Here is a 20,855-nt window from a genome sequence, read left to right as displayed (position 1 = left end):
TTTTTTAACATTATTTCATTATATAGATGTAAAACAAATGTGAAATAGCTTATTTGTACAGCAGTGTCAAATAATCTACTTTGAAAATTGCAGGATTTTTTTGGTAACTTGGTTCAATGAAACACAGAGTATTGATGAACAGACTGTAACCTGGCAAACGTTGGACAGGGTTTATCCAAACATGTGCTCATATCCATAACTGGCTGTGGCTCCAGTCCTGTTGCTGGCCCTCCATAGAGCCAGGTGTCTGCTCCCATCTGTGTCAAAACTCAACTTCTCCTCGGTGTTTTCTCTCTGCAAGTTAACTAAACGAGGACATAACACTCAGCCCAAACTTCCTAAAATGGTCTGGCCTGAAATGTTTATGCATTTCCACTTAATAAACAAATTCCCATCAAACTAAATGGCGTAATTATGTGAAGTACCATCACTTGCGTGCCTGCATGCAATTAATGAAGCATGAGCGCTCCAATTGAATCAACAACACTATAATGAATTAATTAAAAACTATTCATCATTTATTTATTGCCTGTCTCTAAATGACAAATTTCCATCAGTGTGAAAGAGGCTGAATCGAACAACGGTGACAATTGGAAATTAGGCTAATGACCTGTTCTGTTGTAATACGAGGTGGCTGTCACAAATCAACGCTCATTTTTTTGAGAGAACGCGTAAAGTAAACCACAAACAGTTCAGGAAAGCATTTTAACAAATTCAACAGCGCATGCACTGCATTTAAAAAAATAGAGAAAAAAACGCTTTACTTGAGTAAATTAAACACATAAATTTTCTATTGCTGTTACCTGCAGCTTGGTACTCTGTTTGGTAGACTTTGCATCTGTTTTCACAAGTTGCAGTACACTGAGTGGGAAAAGTGCATATAGTATTTTGACAAAGTAAACATAAATATCTCATCTCTGCTGATTAAGCTCAGCGTTTTGAGCAGAGCAGTAAGCGTGGGTGCAGTGAAGGGATAGTCGCTGCTCTGTGACCTTCATGAGTGTCAAAGCACAGAGCAGGTTCATTGACACTAACTCGCTTCCTTTCAGTGTTTTTTTCTACAGTTCATAGTTCAGAACAGAAAGATGCTTTCACATCTTAAGATGAATGGGACTTAAAGGGGGATATGATACTGTTGTAAAGTCAATAAATGCTGTTCTGTTAAATAGAGGCAGCTGCATCCCCCTCATGTACAACATATCTGGCTTTTTAACAGAAATATACACACATTGGCTAAAAGGGCCGATGGGTTCTTTGTTGCTGTCCTTGACACACTTAATGTGCGACTCACTCATACGTATCCCACCCTGTCTCCCTCCCACTGGTAGTGGGTCAAGTTCTTCGTGCATTCTCAGCGAGGGTTTGGCTGGTACTTGTGTGCCAACTGTACTTGGATGGTCCCGGGCAAAGATTCAGCTGTAACCAGTCATATAAATGCTCTGGCCTTTCTTGCTTACACACTCATTCTGACCATGTTGCTCTGGTGTTGTTTCTTTTGCAGAGACTGTGGAGGCTCTGGCAAACGTAAATCGGGTAAGAAAATATCCTTATTTTAATTTTCATGGGTTTTAAAAGAGTTGTACCGCTTTAAATTTAAAAGAAAAGGCAACTCCTGCGATTCTAGCTGTCAAAGTCTTAAGGAGTCTTAGGCAGAACTGAAAATGAGATCAGTGTTTGTTGATAATGGAAAAAAAAATGATATCTCTTGTGGGGGCTTAAGAAGATAGATGACCTCAGTAAGACGATGAAGATTTAAATGTATCAGCAAATATATGATATTAATATTTTCAGCTTCGATAGCAATGCTAAATGTTTTTTTCTGTTTCTTTAATTGCAGAATTTGCTTCCTTTCATTGCCCCATGTGACAGTAAATTGATTATATTTGGTTTTAGGCCTCTCTGGAGACTAAACAATCGGAATCTCTCAATTAATCAAGTTGCAGATTAGATGGTTATGAAGATAACTGTTTGGGGCAGTTTAGAAATAAAACTATTAAATAAATAACATGTACATTTCTGGTTGTGCTGCTGTGAATTATGTGTTGTTTTCTTTTTTCCAAACTGTCCGCCATGAGTGTGACTCTGGTGCCATAAACAATCCTGTGGTATTATTAAATGGTCAGGAAAACAGTGTAATGTGGGCGAGACCACCTGTCTGTGCCTCTGCATTTGCATTGCCAGAATAGGCCGTTGCATTAATATTTTGTGTGTTAGAGTGCTGAGTGACTCAGCTGAGCATGGGGATACGAGCGTAGGAGGTGGCAAGAAAAGCATGAGAGGAGTTTTAGTGAACAGCTGTCCAGTTCTTGTGCATGCATCCACTTGCGTGCTCGAAGTCTCAGAATACCCGCACGCGTTACAAATTACACGTTCGTCCTGCAATCAGATGTAAAGTTGCTTTGGCAATCCCTTCCTGCAGTCTGCCGCAGTTACGTACGGCATAGCTGGGCTATAAAAGCTCCTAGGAAGTTAATTTTCTGTGGGTGATCCACTCTGAGGAAAAGCTGCACTGGAATTGTCACCAAACGAAATAAGACCCCAGCCTAATTTCATTATGCGTTCCACGGTATTGAGGCTTTATGTAACAGTGAATTCCAGCTACATACTGGAATGGAAAAAATTGTCTTATTTCAGCTGTGTGTGTGTGTGTGTCTGTGCGTGTTGCCTGCATTCAGTCTGTGCAAGATATTAGATTGGCTTCCAGTTATATTCATATCAGTTGCCTGGAAAGTTTTATCATATAGTAGCTGTCCTTTTTATTTTGAATAATTTAGTTTGATCTAAAATTGATCTGTTTTGCAGACTTTATTATATGCATGTATTTGTTCTTATTTTAAGCATTTTTTTTGGTTCAAGTCTTATTAATCAAAGCACAATAATACACTTTATATCTGGTACGTATGCTGGTTTGTTATTCATACTGTTTTAAGCTCCCCATACTTGATCTTGAAGCCCCCACTATAGTCCCCATGCTGGACATTAGTGGTTAAAGATGGATATTTCTCTTTCAAAGCAGGACAGCAGATAAGTGAGTCTGTGGTGAATTTCTGCTGTAGCTGCAGCTTATGTATTCCATAATTACACGTTGCAGGTTTCCCTTAAGAGTTTACTGATCCCCTGCCTAAAACAGAGAATGTAACCCCTCACCACCAAACTTTGAGCGATTAGAGGTTTGATTTGGAACGCTGTTTACCTGGGAAGAGAAGAAAACAGGAACAGCACACTCACAGATGATCATTCACTTTTGTTTTGTTATCATCTTTGGCTTCGTGACGGTTCTGTCATCATTTGCTGTGTTGGGATTTAAAAAATGTTCTTCTTCTCTTTTTGTGTTTTTTGGTAGAGCTGATACTAGATGGAGGGTAGTGAAAAGAAGTGTAGCGAAAGGAAATTGTGTTATATAAACTGGGGATCTCATTTGTCATGTGTTTTCAGTAAAATTCAGACCCACATCTCATTTCTTGTTTGTGACTCACGCTTCTGGAGCCCTGCAAGATCGAAGCAGTGATTGATTCCGCATCACAGCCTTGCAACAATCTACACGAGATTCAAAGAAAGCCATGCCATTTTTTTTTTTTAGCGTATAATGGATTTGTCAGGGCTGACTGCAGATACTCAGCTGGCCAGCATGAATCACTGTTAGGTGAAGAGACACACTGTCAGAAGCGAACCTCTAAAGGAAACAGGATCAACTGCTGCTTACTGTGCTCATAGGATGCCGAAGTTCAGGAGCTTAAAAGATTTAGTATTTATGTGCGTTCAGAAAGAGAGCTGGCTGACCAGAAGACAGATAGAAATTGAGTAGGAAAGAAAGAAATGGAGCGCTCGAGGGTGTAGTGCATGTGAAAAGCAGCTGGAGAGGAGAGGAGGTTTACGTGGCAAGTGGAAACCATGTCAGTGCTGCGCAAAGGCCCAGTGAGTGTGTTTATGTGTGCAGACTTGCTGTCTTTATTTGAGCTGCAGGTCTCTCAGGACCTACGGGGGTGCATATGTGTGGACGAGGTTGTGTCTGTGAGGGAGTTTACATACTACATGTAGTATGCACGGGTGTACGCATGCGCGTGTTGGAAGGAATCTGGTAACATGTCAGATGGTGGGTGGGTCAAGAGGGCCGTGTGTTTGTTTGTGTTTGCAGATGGATGTGATTTTTTAAACTGGCATAGGAAATCATTAAGGCAAATGAGGACTTCCAAACCACTTTAACAGCTGTACACTGCTTCAGCAAGCTTCCCTGTCAATGACAAGCTTTTGAATACTGGGCCTTTTCGTTCAGTCGTACATAATTATGAGTCAAGCAGTACATGAAATGTGCTAAGGTTTAAATCAAATGTTGATCAAACAGATGTTTTTTTATTAGTTGTTTTCATATAACAGCTCATTTCATGCACAGATTTCTAGGTTTGGTGTAGAATTTTTTTCCGTTTCTCCTGAACTCTGGCCCCTGCAGCACAGAACAGATACAGTACAGGATGCACGGTTTCTGATAAGTGATCACTAGTGACAGTTCTTCAAAGACTATACTGTTGAGGAAAAAAATTGCAAATGCATATTTTTTATTAGGATTTTGTGTAAGTAAAACCGAGGATCCTTTATGTTTCTTTTTCCTTACGTTCTGGTTGTTCGGTGGTGCAGGCGTCAGATTTTCTGCTGGAAAACCTGATGAAGTGGAGGAGTCTCGCTCATTAAATTAGCGGTTTGAATCTGATTCCAGTCTCTTTTTTTTCATATCAGCAACATCCAGTGAAGTTAAAGGTGCACTGTGGGTTGTTTTACACTGCCTCTAGTAGTGCTGTAGAGCAGTGTTTTTATGAGTAGGTCCCTGTTCTGTTGTTATCATGCGTATGTGGACAAAGATGCGGCTCACATGATACACAGCCTGGCAGTGATTTCATATTTTCCAGTGATCAGCACTTGTTTTTGTGCACTTGTTTTTCAAGAAATGTAGCTTTGTGCCAAAAAAGGCAACAACACATAGTGAAGAAACCCCTCCAAAAAATATGTTTGATTCCTCCGGATCATCAGCTCTGTAGTTTTCATTCAATTTTTTTCAAAAGCAGAAACCCGTGTAGCAAATATAAACATACCGTGACTTTCAGTGTTTACCAAGTGGATCATGAGATATTTGGAACTCCAATAGTTTTATACTGCAGAGCTACGCTTTACTGCGAGAATCAGCAGACAAAAGTGAGGATGATGAAGCTATTCAGCAGTTACTAACTGAAATGTGAAGGCTGTCTAACTGAGATGATTTGGGTGAATGTTTCTGTACTATTTATTTGTGGTCTGCCTCTTTCCCCTTAGGGCCACATACTGATTCAATGACATGAGTACATCTGTACTACATTGAACAGCAGTTCTGTGTCCCTTTCTAATCCAGCTGCACATCTGCTGCTGATGAGCCAAACAAAGGCACTGCACTTTGCCAAATCTTCTCAACACGGTTCTGCTCTTACAAAGATACCCCAGGGTTAGAAATGTGGCACTAAAATGTAACGACCTGTGCCAACCATGTTACCAAGCAAAAAGCTTGAAAAGCCTGAAAACCGTTTTTTAGGGGAAAAAAAGAATGAGTAGACTAGACTCTCTGGCTTCCTCCTGTTGGTGATGAATTATTGCAAAGTTCCAAACTGTCATCATTCCTGGATGGAGCTGATGACGGAAGAATGGGGGTGGAGTTGGGGGTTGGATGGAGTTGGGACATTTGGGAGTGGAAGGGTGGGAGCAGGAAGCACGTGTATAAATAGGAGAGAGGAGAGATAAACACCGAGTGGTTAATATCTGATGGAAGCCGAGAAGAAATACTTTTCAAAGCTCATAAATGCTTTTGGTTGTCACTGTTCATGCAGGGTACACAAGAAAATACATATACACACACCTCCCAACTGTAACACCTGAATGAGTTAACTAAACTAAAAATATAGGACTGGGAGTTAGCTTACTTTATTTAAACAAATAAATGTCAATAAAAATTAAATATATTTCCAGTTTAATTCCTCTTAGTTTATATAAATTGGCATTCATTTGCCTCCCTTTCCTTGGAATTAAACTGATGTAACTTAAAAATATTCAGTAAAAGAACGATTTTATGTCAAACTTGGCCTAATGTAAAAAGCATTTACAGTATAAAAGATGCCTCAAGATTGACGTTTCGGGTTGTGACGAGCAGCAGTAGGTCTGACAGGGAAATCGCACAGTGTGCACACTGTACCAGACATAATCCTCAGTTTTAAAACACTATATGAACCAAGTTTACAAAATAGACTTATTTTGTAAATGATGTCTCGCCCATAAAAATAAAACGTGTACAGAGGTCGAGCCAACTGTTTATTTCATAAACTTATAGAATACCAGAAATCCTTTTTTTCAACTACAACTATCGCCATCTGGTGGCTTTCGGATAGAAGGTGGGTTTAACAAACTTCATGCTAGCTTCATTTTTCTGATCTGGATGCTACGTCCATGTTTTGTACTGTCTATGGTAACAAGACAGTTTTCACACTTGTAGCTCTTCTGACGCACTAACCAATCAATTAAGTTCACTCACAGTGTCACTTCTAATTTAACACAATAGAAAATAAAACACATTCTGGGCAACTTAACAGTAATGTGACAATCATTAACAAGTTAATATGGCATAACATGCATAACGTCTTAGATAATGTTTCTGCACGTAGACACACATTTTAAAAAGACTAAAATAAATACAGTGAAATGATACTTTTTAAATGTAGCCTATTTATTGTGCAAAATAGTTCAGCCTAATGAAAAATAGTTAGTTATGCTGTAGTGTGTTGGTTCTGGGGTTGGTTATGCTTTTTGTTTAGAGGAACAAGTTTGTTCTTTCTGGTTTCCTCCACTTATACATACACATTCACAAAGATATAAACCTGATCAGGTGAGCTCTCAGGATATTACAGATACTACAGGGGCAGGATTACTTTTAGCTATTGATTAAAACATTTAAATATATTTTCTTTTTCAGCAGTGTTTGTTGTGAGTGGTGTTCATACACTCTGCAGCTGCCTTTCTTTTGCATATACTATGTGTATATTTTAGTTGTTATGATCACTATGTTTCACTGTGTTGTCTGAAACATTGTTTTGTACACAGTTTGTATGATTCACATTTCGTACACTGTTTCGAAATTAGGCTTATCCTGTTCAAGTCTGCTTTTTTTCCCCACACACATGTTCTTCTTGCTCTGTCTTCCTGCTGTTGCAAAACATTTCATTTCCTGAAAGAGGATGAAATATTAGCTTTTGTTTTTCAGGCCTGTTGACTTTACTGACAGAGTCTTTAGTCACTCAGGTCACAGATTTACGGTTTTCTCGCAGCAGCTGCTAATTGTGTGCTAAAGAAGGTTACATTTACGTCTTTTGAAACAGAGTTTTATGAGCTCATGACCTGAGTATTATTTTCATCTGTCTTGAAAATGCATTGTTGACAAATGAGCCCTCTGTTTTCTTTTTCTAATAAAACAATGTCCAACTTTGAAGATATTTGGAGGTGGGTTCCACAGAGGTCAGTGTTTTATTTCACAACCAGCATTGAGTAGCTAAATCAACAGAATGAGTCTATGGCATTGCTGTTTATAAAAGCTATTTTAAATTACACTTGGTAAAAGTTATGCATGCTAATACATTTTAAAATCTGGACAGACTGAGCACAGGGGTGATGCCTGGAAACATTTAAATTGTCCTCATGTTTTAACATTTTCTCCAGTCTACAAAATTTGTGATATTTGACAGATATGAAACATGATAGAAAACATATATAGTCGGAGATATTCCATAAATACAGGCGAAATTATAGACTTGAAATTACTCAGTTACCCAGTACGCAGTAATTGCTCACATGTCCTCATTGAGAGTTAATTGACCTGTGAGTTAAAACAAACCATTTAACAACACATTTCTATTAATAGTGTCAAAATAAATAACTCTGCCTGCTGTAACAAAGTAACTACTGTCATATTATACAGTGAAGACTAAAAAAGGCAATATTTATATAATATTCCTTCCATTGTTTCTGCACCCAATTTTGTGGTCTGAGAAAACATCTTGCATAAATAACGTGAAGCTTCATAAACCGCAGCCCGACCACAGTAATCCAGTGTCAGACTCTTTGGCAGTTTCATCATATGAGATGCTAATGGTGCTGAGTTCATCTATGTGAGTTATTAGCTCCTTGACATTTCAAGTGCAGTCCCTGAATTGAATGTGAAATATTATCCAGATTTAGAGAAATGTTAATCTCTAGTCTGCGGGACTGTAGCCAGGTGAGCTCTTTAGAGAAATGGCAGCTTAATCCAAACCTTCTCAATCATTCCTTATCTAAGGCTCAAATCTTCCATTTATCACACTGAACTTTTCTTATTTTCCATCATCAGGATCAAACCGAGTTGATCTTTCCAGGAACTGTGATTACCCCATAAAAAGGCTTTTATTTGTATGTGCTTGGCTGTTTCTGTTAAACTAACTCTACTGATGGCAGTTAGAAGTTGGACCAGTGTGCCCACGAAGAGATGAGGATCTCCAGGAAGTTTGTTGGTATTTTGCTGATATTAAACCACCATTAAAGTAAACATCTGTTGCAACTGCAGTAATAGAGTAAACAGATATAATCTAAAGTGTGCACACAGAAGCTTCTCCTGTGTCCACACAGCTTTGAACTCGGTGATCAACAGAAGGTCTTGTTAATGTTTGAGCTCAGTGTCGCTGGCTTGTGACTAGATTTCAGCTGACACTTGTTAGATCTGCTTTAGTCCATTTAGGGATGCTTGTTTCAGGGATTTTTCACAATTAAGGCTTCAGCTGGACTCAGTTATGTAAAGCGGGAACCAAAAAATGTTGCGGGTTGTCAGTTATGTACGATGCCTTCTTTAAATACCTTCACAAATGAAAACACGTTTGCTACTTGAGAAAGCTGTGCTGGTGTTAGTTAATGAACCAAAATCTGGTGAGATGTTGACCCAGTTAGGAGACGAGTGCAAACCAAATCAACAAATCTAAGTCACTGCTGGCGCTTATATGGTTAACTCAGTTAAGTACACAGAGGAAGATTTCCATTGGCTGGGTTGCACGCTGTAGTCAGAGCTCTAGTGTTTCAAGGAGACAGAGGGCCATCCCTCTGAGCACAGCTCCAGCCCCTTCATCTGGTTCTATTTAAGGCCCCTTATGCCGACTCTTATGATTGGCGTACACAACCCCCCTACTCTTCCCCCAGTTCCAGCCCCAACTGAAGAGAAGGAGGCTTTTTAGCAGATGGTTTATTTTCCAAGGGAAACCATTTCTTTCTCCCACTCTACTGTCCTGTCCTCAGCTGGCTTTAGCTCACTTTTCTGTCACTTCTACACCTCCTTTTGCTTTCCCGTTGCTGCGAGCCTTTCCACTGTGTTCATGTGTCTATGTGTATCTACTGACTGGGAGTCAGCTTTGTTGGAGAAAACGGATAAAGTCCCTTTAGTAAAACAGAATGGATTTTCTGCACTTGAATGTCTGATCCTTTACTTCTTGGTGGGAGGTTCTTTTTTTCTAGACTGTCTCCTTTGCCCCTGATGTTGGGCTGGAGGGACATGCAGCTCTATGGCTAGACTTTGGGGAAGATGCACTGAACCTTGTGAATATTGTGATTGGCTAAGCTCTACAAACAAAGTGGCCTATGGCACAACGAGTGCCCAACAGTCGTTCTCGTGGACCTATGGCTGGCAGCTGGCTGACAGCATGTTTTTTTCCATCAACCCCAGGTCTGGATGCTTCGGACCCCATGCTTCTGGAACAGTATGTGGTGGTGGCCAATTACGAAAAACAAGAGCCTGCAGAAATCAGTCTTCAAGCAGGCGAGGTGGTCGACGTCATTGAAAAGAGTGAGAGCGGTGAGTAATCAAAACAGATGCACAACAGTATTGAGCAAGAAAAAACAGCACGCATGCTATGTGTATGTAAAACACAAACATACTCATTCAGTATTCAGTCATATAGTTCCTCGAACACTCTGCCCTTTTCTGTATCTCGACTCTTTCACCTTCTTTGTCCGAAGCCTGCTAGCTGTTGCTCAGCCCCCATCTGGAGGCTCGCTTTGGCCTGCAGTCAGCCCTGTTTTTTCCCACTGTTGGTTTAGGCTGAGGGCCAGAATGTTGCCTCTAGCAAGAGGAATGTCTTCCAGACTCATATTAATTATTCCACCTCACTTTAATGGAAAGCCAGCAAGACATGCTGGATTTACAAATGCCAGCTGCAGAGAGTCCTTAGTCAGCTGTTTAACCTCTTGGAAGAGCTAGCAGACAGGGCCAAGATTACAAATTTAGGGTATATGTAATTTAGTTTGACAATACTGAATCTTTAATGCCAACATAAAGCACAGTCTCACGTTAGTCAGTGATTATTCTGTAGTACTCCCAGGACTGTTTTATTGTAGGTGGAAGAAGACAGTAGGGCCTAATGAAGTATATAATTTATACATATGAAATGGATTAAAAAGAATATATCACAAATTTAAACATGTGTCCTAAATATGCTAAAATATCAACGACACCAGGTCTAAGCACGTGTCTGAATTTGCCACATGAAGCAGAGGAGGGACTGGAGAGAAATAAACCTGGTAACAGTGTCTGACGTCCAGCTTTAATGGTGTGCTGAGACAGTAAAACAGTAATCAGACTCATGTGTTCTTCAGCGGGAGGATGGCAAAAGAGAGATGGAGGAGGAAACAGTGAAGGGAAGGCAACTGGATTTAGGTTCCACTGTGGGTGTGATTGCCACAGTGGCCTTAAGGAAAAAGGTCCACAGAAGTAGGATCACTTTGAAGTGTCATGTGTCCTGCCTTTGGGTTCATGTATTTGTTTTCACTCTCTGCTCCGGTAGGATTTCATCCCAATGGGGAGCCACTGTGAGGCGGATATTCCAACACCTTGAAGTCCTTTTATTGGGGGCCTTATACGAGTGCTTTCCTCCATGAATTTCAAGTGCATGGTCCTGTTTTTATTATGGGCCCCTTCACTTTTGTCTTTCAGCTGACCACTGTGCACTGTTGATCCATGTGAAACTCATGCACATCTCATTGCAGATTTATGATTTCCAGGTTTCCGTGTTATTGCTCTAACTTTGTTTCATGTTATTATTGCTTTGCTTGCCTCTCATCTCTGAAGCAGGCTATATTTTGCTGCCACTTTCACTTCAGCTCATTCATTCATCTCTGGTTAGATGGATTTCTTATGAGTTTCTAGAAAGCAAAATAGTAGACGGCAGGCTTTTGAAAACACATCTGAAGGCTATTTGACAGTTTTATTATACACTGACACTTCCACAGAGATCACAGAAGTAAGTATAACCCACGTTCCTTACAATTTGCTGTGGAGACTGTTTCCAGCAGCACTGCTAGCGTTTAAGCTGAAATCTCAACACCTTTCCAGTGGAAGCTGGCTAAATCTGCTCCATTTGGCTGGGTGACATCACTCCGTGTCCCCCTGCCAGCACTAACAAGACCAGGTGTGTGCTAAGAAGATTTCAGAGTTCATTTGATTTAGCATCCATTCCCTCGCAGTATAAGTACAAACCCTTTAATAGCTTCTGACAGATTGATCTGTGTATTACAGCTCTATGTAGTGAATTTGCTGAGTTAGAGGTACTAAAAGTGTCTGGTGTATTTGTTATGATAAAAGGGCTGTATGGATTTTCAATCTGGGCAGATTTAAAGCCCCCTGTAGAGTCTTGGATGCAGTGAGTAGAAAACTTTGCCATCTAATTTTATATCAGCATCTAAAGGTGCAACAGCATGAGCTTATAATAGAGCCAGATCTAGAAATGGAAAAGTGCAGCTTTGTATTGTTTCTGCCATTCACCCAGTAACGTCAACCAATGTCCTGCTGTTAAAGCTACTGCACCATAGACATTGGCTGTGACTCCTGCCCAGTGCAGTTATCGACTTTCCCTTACCTTGGATTAGATAATGTATGCCTCTGACGGGGCACTGAATCTAGGTCAGCCCTATAAGTGAGCTCCGCTTTCTCCACTTTTCCAGCCTGCTGTCCCAAGCCGAGCAAGTATTTTCCGTCGCCCTAGCTTGATGATATAGTTTGTGTTGTGGTCGTTGTTTCAGTTGGTACAGTAGTTTATACTGCCGGCTGTTTTTTGGGGTGTTTGAAGTGGGTGCAGTGTGTGGTAAATCAGCAAGGTAGCCCACTGATTCGGTTCTCTTGAATAATACTATTTACTAACACAGATGCAGGAAAACAAAAGCTTTCTTAGAAAATGATTGTTAAAGTTTAATAATTTTTTGTCCTCACTCTTTGTGCAGCTATTTTATTTGTCTTTTTTATGAGAGTTTGCCAGGGGGAGATGCTGGCTCAGGAGAAGAGAATAGTGCAGGGAGAAACTCGGAGAGAAAATGGAAAAAGCAATTTCCTGCCAAAGTTAGTGGTTCAGAGAGGTTGGTTCATTATAATGGCTTAATGGATCCTCCAGGATGCCTCCTCAGTTTACACTATATTGGAGAGATGTTAACCAAAGCTAAGCTAGCAGGCTTGTTGGTCAGTTCAGTTGCTCTGTATTCAGCGGTTTAAACTTTGCCTTTTAAAGGGCGACGTAGGAAAGGAAAAATAATTTGCAGACGCTTCTGGAAATATCATAATTATTGTGCTAAGCGTGTTGCCCTCAGTTCTGTGTTGACAATTTCTCTATGTGGATACCATCAGCTTTTAACGTCTCTCTTCTCAGGGTAGATTAGCATTTGTGAATTACGGTTTGCCACATAAACTCCAGGAATGTCTGTCTGCTGTGAAAAGATCGACTTACAACATCCCTCCATCTCCCCAAAGACCCCCTGGCACCACCTATGTACAGTATGTTTTGTGTCTCTGCTGCTTCACCGGGCTTATATAGGCAGGGTGGGGTTAGTGGAATTTCAGACAAAACCAAGTCACTTGTTGGCAAGAATGATTCAAAGTTTGACAAAGCTTCACAGAGAGACTGGAAGGTGACAGGGGTATTCCTGCAGGTGATGTTTGATGGCTTCACTGAAAGCCCACAAAGGCTGAACACACAGATTAAACAGGTCTGGCCCTCAGCGTGGCATGATAGATGGGCAGGATGTCTGCTCAACCTTCACATGGAAAAAATGTATTAATACAATACTGTTCGTCCTTCCTGTCTTTAGGCTGGAAGTAAGCTGATCTCAGGGTAAACCTCAGCAGGGACTCAGTGTTCAGATCAGCTAAATCTCCTTTATCTGGAGTTGACTCAAGAAACAGAAAGCAATCTGCAAAATTATCCAAGGCCAACCCTCCAGGTTCACATTAATAATTCACCTTACACCTGTCCATTACCAGCCATTTCATTTTCTACAAATTCACTTTTCCAAGTTTGTGTGTTTTTCTGTCTGAGCAGATGCAGCTTTCTGTACCATCTTTACAATGTCACTATACTATTTCACTACACTGTGTTTATGTGCTAAAAGAGAAATCATATCCTTGATTTTACTAACCCAGAGTATAGCAACCATGGCCATTTGTCTTGAAAAAAACAACTGTAATCTCCACATGTAGACGTTCTTTTCATCACTTTTTGTTTAACTAACTCTCTTAGCATTGGTCACTGAGCTGATCAGTTCTGAAAGTCATTATTAGTTAATATAGGATATCATCTAGTCTACAGTTCAGGGCCACTTTTCTTTGTTTCATAATGCTGTAAATTCTTTCACTGAAAACGATCTCCTGTGCTTTCTCTCTGTCTTTGGAGTTTTCCAGTTTTAATACTATAAATAGCAAATGTGTTTTGTATTTCCTTTTTGCTTAAATAAGCAAGTTCTTCCATAAAAAAACACCAAAAGAAAAAAAAAAGAAATCTGGCGAGCAGCATTTGTTGTCTTGTAAAATAACATGGATGCTTACTTACCTCAGTCCGTTTTAAAAAAAATCCTGAAAAGCCAGCAGCTGTTCCGTATCCTTTTTTAAAAAATGTGGTTTTCTTTGCACAGTAGAGTTTTTACTTTTACAGTTTTTGTTTTTGGATGCAGGGAGGAAATGTGTTTCTGCAGCCATCATGCAGTCAGAATTAGTTTCCACAACTATGTCAGTCTGCTGTCGCCTAAAACCCTCAGAACTAGTTTTCAGCCTTATCTCCTTACCTCCTTTAAATGACATTTTATGCCTGTTAAATAATTCTGTTAATTTGTTGTAATTTAACATAGAGTAATACACTAATTCATGATTTTTCCACTTAACTGAATTAGATGTGAAAGCTAACACCAGTTTAGTTTAGTATTACACAATATCTTCAGACGTTTGTTTCCTCTATCCCAACTTTCTTGGAAGGTCAGTGTTGACCTGCTGCTAATCCTCAAACTCCAAGTTTCCCAATTTGGTATGTGCAGTTTCAGCAGGAACATGTTTCCTTGTGCAAGAGAGGAAAAACACTATAATTCATGTCAATGAACCACCAAAGACATTATACAGAAAACTCGCCAACTGTTAAATGTCTTTTTTAAGCCGAAGTTGCAGCAGCAGATGGAAGACACATTATGCACTCAGAGCAATCCTCATCCTTCACATTCTTTCAGCCCAGTGTAGGAAGTAAAAATGACCATCTTTAGAAATTAACCTTAGCCTATATTTTCAGATAGCATTATTTCCTTGCATCTTGTCACAGAGGCATATGGGGATAAAAAACAGGCATGATGATGGTATTTAAGTTACGGTAATGGCTCTAATAATAGTGTACAGAAATCTATGTCTGGAGCCAAAAAGGTATGTCTCCCTCTCACTTAAGAATTGACCATTGAGTTAAACCAGCATTTTAAGGGGTGGGTTCAGGCACTCAAGGACTGCTGTGTCTCCCAACTCGGTGGAGAATAGAGAGCACACAAGCTGTGGGTTACAGCTTCGTTCAGACCATGAGGGGATCCTTTCAGAGACTGGGAGGGAGTGAAGGTTGTTCCCTAGGTCAGCATTAGCTCTTAAAAGTCGTTTTGTGCCATTTCTTGCCCCTCACCCCTCCTTGTACCAGAGCCACCGAGGTAATTGAAATCCAGTGTTTTATGAAAACTGGAAGTGTGTGTATTGGGCTGGATGCCTTTCCCTTGTGCTTTGATACATGATCTACTGTTAATAAATACAGAAGCTGGAAATGAATGGGGTTTTCTCCTGCTTTACTCAACAGTGGTGTCGAGTATCTGCAGGACTGCTGAGCTCCTGCATTCCTCATCATTTCGGGCCATGAAAAAAAAAAAAAAAACGACTCATGCTGCTGAGTCTGTGTTTCACATGTTCATGGAAGATGTGGTCGAACTCTTTTGTGAGGAGTTATTTCACTGCGCAAAACAGTGTGGATTTCAACTTTAATCAAGTCGAGCCTGCTTAAGTTAATGATACATTTTTGGGGATATCTGGTCATTAACAAGTGTGTCAGTCACACTGTATTAAACATGCCAATGCTAAGGAATCAAACTTGATTGATCGCATTCATAGATTGTAGCGTTGTTTTATGGGTTTTTCCTGTACCTTAGGAAAAGAGCAAAGTTCCATAAATCTAGTTACTTTGTTGCAGCTGCGAATCTGTTGTTGATTACAGTAAAAATGAAGCATGGCTCTTAAAACTGATAGAGTTTCCAGATGGTAGATACTGTATGAGAGAGAAAGAGCTTAGAAATACTGTCTGTGCTTATTGTGTGTCTGAATTGTGCATCTGCTCTTGAAGGGGTATAATATATACTGTAGGTTAAGTGAGACTATGAAGACAGCCTGGAAGGAGCATCTGTTTACATAAATAATATAGAAATGTGTCTCTCTGTAGCTATTTTCATCTTGAATTTCTGTATTTATATAAAATAATCTAACTTAAATTAATGAGACATCATCTTTATCTTACATTTTTTAATATATTGTTTAAAGTTAAAAGAATGTGCCCCCTTTAAAAAATGTTTATTTAGTTATTGTTGGCGATGAGGAAGTTGATACCACTCTCATCCATGTCTGTTCAGCATTAATCTACAATGAGTACCAGGTTAGCTTATGTTAGCACAGTGACTGGAAATGGAAAAACAGATAGCTGGTTTTGTCCAGCTGTAAGAAAAAGTCCACCTACCAGCACCTGTATATTTAACGTTAGTCCTACTGTGTTCAATCCTTACCAAAACGAAAATGTAAACATAAAAAAGTACCAAATGCATAGAAATGCAGATTCCAGGAAATGAAAAGATTTTTTGCTAGGTCTTTACTGCTACCGCTTTTAGTTGCTAGCTGTTTTGGGGTCTTTCAGTTTTGTCTTCAGTAACTGCTGTGCTGGGTTGAGATCAGATGACTGACGGGCATTGAAAAAGATCAAGTTTCTTTGCCTTGCGAAACTCGTTGGTTGCTTTTGCAGTATAGTTTTGGGTCATTAACCATTTGAGTAGCATGTGTACCCACTGTAGTATATCAGCGGTCACATCTTCAGTCAATAATAGTGACGCGGTTCCACTGGGGGCTGCAAAGTGCCCATGCCGTAACCTTGCCTCCACCATGTTTAATAGGGGATGCGTCATGCTTTGGATCGTGAGCTGTTTCAAGCCTTCAGCTTACATTTCTCTTCCAATCATTCTATTACGTTAAACATGGTTCCATCAGTCCAGAGATGTTTTCTGGCAATGTCTGATCTGGCCGACTTGTTCTTGAGGGTAACTGTGGTTTGCACCTTGTTGTGAACACTGTAGTTACACTTGCAGTTACATTCATGAAATGTCTCTTGATTGAGTATTCTTGACTTGGTTTGATGTTGTGACGTTGCTTTTATTAACCATGAAAATGTGATCATGCACTTTGTTGGCCAGTGTTGCTGAGTTTTTTAAGGAATGTATCAGATTGTTGATTTAACCACCACTACATTTTTTGCCATTTTTCTTGTAGACTTTTTTTTAGCCTAATGATGGTCTCCCTCACTTGCACACACATCTCCTTGGCACTCATTTGTTATGAAATAGCAATGGAGTTGGGCTTGCCTGCTTGGGGGGACAGCGGTCCTAGTATGATAGTGAAAAAAGGCAAAACTACAAAAACTCTCTTTGTCCAAAAAAAATATTAAGCTAACTGTAGGTAGGTTTCAGTGCAGCTTGTCAGGATTTGTCAACCAGCACAAACCAACTGTTGTCTTTAGCTTTATATGTGAAAGACAGAATTTGGGTATTTTAGACTGTCTAAATTAGATCATTGTTTTTGTTCAAACAAGGCCATTATTGGCACCAAGCAGACATTTAACTTGATATGAGCAGTCTTATTTATACCTCAGCAGGCTGCTGCGGGAAAAATTTATTACAACTTGTTCTCTCTGTAACATTCAGTTTTTCTTGGTCCTTGTAGTAAAATACAACACTGTTGTTAAGACAAACCGTTCAGTTTCCATCTTTCCGAGGCTGTGACATTTGAGGTTGATGTCTGTGGTCACAATCCTATGGTGCGATGATGTTATATGAGATTCCCACTAGAGTCTTGTGGTTTTAGCTATTGTCTTATGTAAACGCTGACCCTAAAATGGTGGTGGTGGTGGGGGGGTTACAGAACTCAAATCTGCTCAAACGCTTTAAAACCTTTTTGATTTACTCTGGATGTTGACTAAATTGCTATAATCGTATTATTGAATAATGTTTAGCAAAGTGTATTGCAAGTCAGCATTTGGACATATTTGGGTTTTTTTTGTTTGTGGTTGAAACTTTGCAGTAGCTTTCCAGGGTTTTTAGCTTTTTATAGCAAGGCATAGAGACATGGAGGAAAGCAGGTTGTTATGCAGACCGATCAAAAAAACCCCCAAGAGATAATGATACACAAGATGCACAGATGAAAACAAAGGTGTTGCTTTGTAATGTAAGTCTGAGCTCTGTGCCGTGGCAGCCTAACAGTGGGTGGATCAGAATCTGACACATGCACATGCACATACAAGTGTACCCATCCAAACCCTCACACAGAAGTTTCCAGACATAAGAGGTATGCTTCTTTCATGTATTTCTTCCACATCTGTACAGATAATTAGAAGTGAAGAAGACACTGCGTGTTACTCTGTTATGAATCTTATTTCTGTTATCTGCAATTTCACTTTTAAACAATTAAATCTTATCCTTAACTTTCTCATTGTTCAACTTCACAGTCTGTAATTAAAATCACTGTAGTCTGAGAATTTAGTTCCCGAGGGTTCTAGGTCATACAGGGGTAAAATGAAGGTCAACATATTCAGAAAACCACGTAAACTTACCAGTATGATTTCATCGAAATCTTAGTCACCATGTAATTCTGCAAGATTGCTGTCTTGGCAGCGGGAGACTCACAAAACAGCTGCTTCTTTTGTAATGACCTCAGTAAAAGGTTTATGTCACCGGGAAGAGTGTACAAATTATAACCCTGTCAAATATGATGTTGATATTATCCAAAATCTAAGAATCAAATTCACCTCCCAGCCCTATAGAAAAAAAATAGTCCAGAGGAATTATCATAAGATGACACACATGTATCAATTATAGGTGGGTTTCATTTTTAAATCTAATAGAGTTTTTTCACCACATGGTTCCTGACAGCTGTATTTTTGTAATTTCGTGTTGCCTATACACAAATGCTATGGAGCAGTGAATGAGTGCATGCGATGAAAGACGTAGAGCAGTTTTTTCTTTCCCCACATTTCGTATAATTGCAAGCTCTGTGATATAAACCTGCCACGGCCAGGAAATCAGCACTTACGTAATGTGTGTTTTCATTTTAAGGTTACTTTTATTGCTGCCTTTGAGGTTCAGTGAACTCAGCCTAAGCACCTGCCATGTAAAGGGATGGTTGAAAAATACAGACAAAGCCACCCAAGCCATCAGTAACAATGTGTATTCACTTAGGTCGTTTAAACTGACGTCGTGTCTTTGCACCATATTTAGATTCAGACTTGCAGCCCACCGGTCACATTTAAAGTACATTCAAACACTTTATCCTTGTAGGTGCTTTTGTTGCTGTCAGTTGTCACTTCCCTAAAGTGAACCTGATATTTCCCCCCAGCTGCAAAGTAAGTGTGAACATGGCAGTTTGCAAATGTAAAGATTTTTTTCGTCCTTTGCGTAGATTATAGAGATTTTTCTACTGCCAAGCTGACCTTTCTGTATAATGGTTGATTTAGGGTAATGTGCAATTCATGTAATTGATCTTGCCCTTCCCTGTTCATTAAACTCGGCACATCAGACTTATTTAAATGCTTTCAGTGACTTAACGAAGTATTGCAACATTTTCCTGTCATTATTTTGACACTAATTACAGTGAAATCCGCAGTTATGTTTAAAATACGGTAGAAATTTGTGATCTTCTAACAAGCTTTCAACTCCACAACATAGGATCAACATATTAAGTCCATCTCAATGTTGTAGATGCCATTTTGTGCTTTTTTGTGGTTTGCTTTCTCAGCCTGATTTATTGACATGGGGTTTTTGCTCAAGCCAAAGCTTTGGTGAGCACATTACATGGATTGTTACATCCCTGAGCACAGGCCAGCTCAGTGTTCAGAGCCAACCAATATCCGCCTATCTAGACCCACCCTTACTTTATGCAGAACAGGCCCATAGCCCATCATGTTTTTGTTGTATAGCTAGGCAAGTTAAGCAATTAAATAAATCACCCTTGATATGAATCACAGAGATTGCACGTGTAAGTGACCAAGAGGCTTGGAAAGATTTTCTCTGTTATTGCTTCCGCAGAGAAAGCCAGTGGAAGTATTAGTCTGTCAGCAGGACATCTGTTGTTTTTCTAAATTCCAGTTTAATTTAGTGGACAAAGTCATATGGCTAGGGAGTCAATCCGATTCACTTTATGTAAGTCATCAGAGTTTGCAGTTGCCAGCATCAAGCAGATATTGATTATGTAATCATAACAACTAGGGATGCACCAACATAGGTGATCAATGTCAGAGGCCCATATTTATTTATTTATCTGTGTCATATTAATGTTTAAATGGCATTGAATGAAGAGTGAAACACTTTCTTTAAGTTTTCATGACATAGAATTAAGAACAAACAACAAAACAAACAGTATTAGTATCGGCGTGACTCACTGCTACTTCATTATGTACACCTGTCACCCCTTCAGTCAAATGGCAGCAGCTTAGTGCACTTTGGTATGTAGACATTAAGATTAAGTTCAAACTGTGCATCAGAATGGAGAAGAAAGGTGATATAAGTGGTTTTGAATGTGCCAGATGGGCTGTTCTGAGTATTTCATAAACTACAGATCTACTGGGATCTTCCCACACAACTATTTCTAGGATTTACAGAGAATATATCCAGTGAGCAGCAGTTATCTGGTCAAAAACATCTTACCTAAAATCAGAAGTCAGAGGAGAATGGCCAAATTGCTTTGAGCTGATAGGAAGACAACAGTGACTCAAATAATCACTTGGTAGAACCAAGCTTTGCAGAAGAGCTTCTCTGATGCCCAGCATGTTGAGTCTTGAAGCAGATCGACTACAACAGCCTCGCCATGGACTCACCAAAATTGAATAATAGAAGACTGAAACAACATTGCCTGAGCCATGAGTTATGAGTCCAGTTGGATCGTACGGTCAGAATTTGATGTAAACAACACGAAAGCATGGATCCATCTGTATAAAAAAAATGTATAGGAGAGGTTTGAACCAGCTGTGAAATGGAACAGTGCCATTGTCTATATGGGTTGTCCAGACACCTGTCAGCCATATTGGGTTCCTGTTACCACAACAAAGTGTGTGTGACAGTTTTTTTCCATCCTTGTCAATCAAGTCTCTTATTGAGAAGCGAGACAGCCTCTCAAGTGCAGAGTCCTGATATATAAATATACATATGTATTTTTAATGTTTTAATATGCAGAGAGGAAACGTTTGATTTAGCAAAGATTT

At 39.6% G+C, this 20,855-nt stretch overlaps 1 protein-coding gene across 2 annotated transcripts in view; it reads left to right on the top strand.

The window, feature by feature from the left end:
- Positions 1 to 20,855, top strand: part of LOC102789660 (SH3 and PX domain-containing protein 2A-like) — a 59,237-nt gene that overhangs the window by 25,370 nt on the left and 13,012 nt on the right. For both annotated transcript variants that reach the window (XM_006783748.3, XM_035904707.2), the window contains exons 6-7: positions 1,502 to 1,533; positions 9,746 to 9,874. In XM_006783748.3, coding sequence (XP_006783811.1) covers positions 1,502 to 1,533; positions 9,746 to 9,874 — 161 coding nt within the window. The remainder of the gene's footprint in view (positions 1 to 1,501; positions 1,534 to 9,745; positions 9,875 to 20,855) is intronic.

The sequence above is a fragment of the Neolamprologus brichardi genome, chromosome 13 (assembly GCF_056152115.1).
Source record: "Neolamprologus brichardi isolate AB-2024 chromosome 13, ASM5615211v1, whole genome shotgun sequence".
Taxonomy (NCBI): Eukaryota; Metazoa; Chordata; class Actinopteri; order Cichliformes; family Cichlidae; genus Neolamprologus; species Neolamprologus brichardi.
The sequence above is the reverse complement of the archived record's forward strand: the minus strand, read 5'-3'. Positions and strand labels throughout refer to the sequence as shown.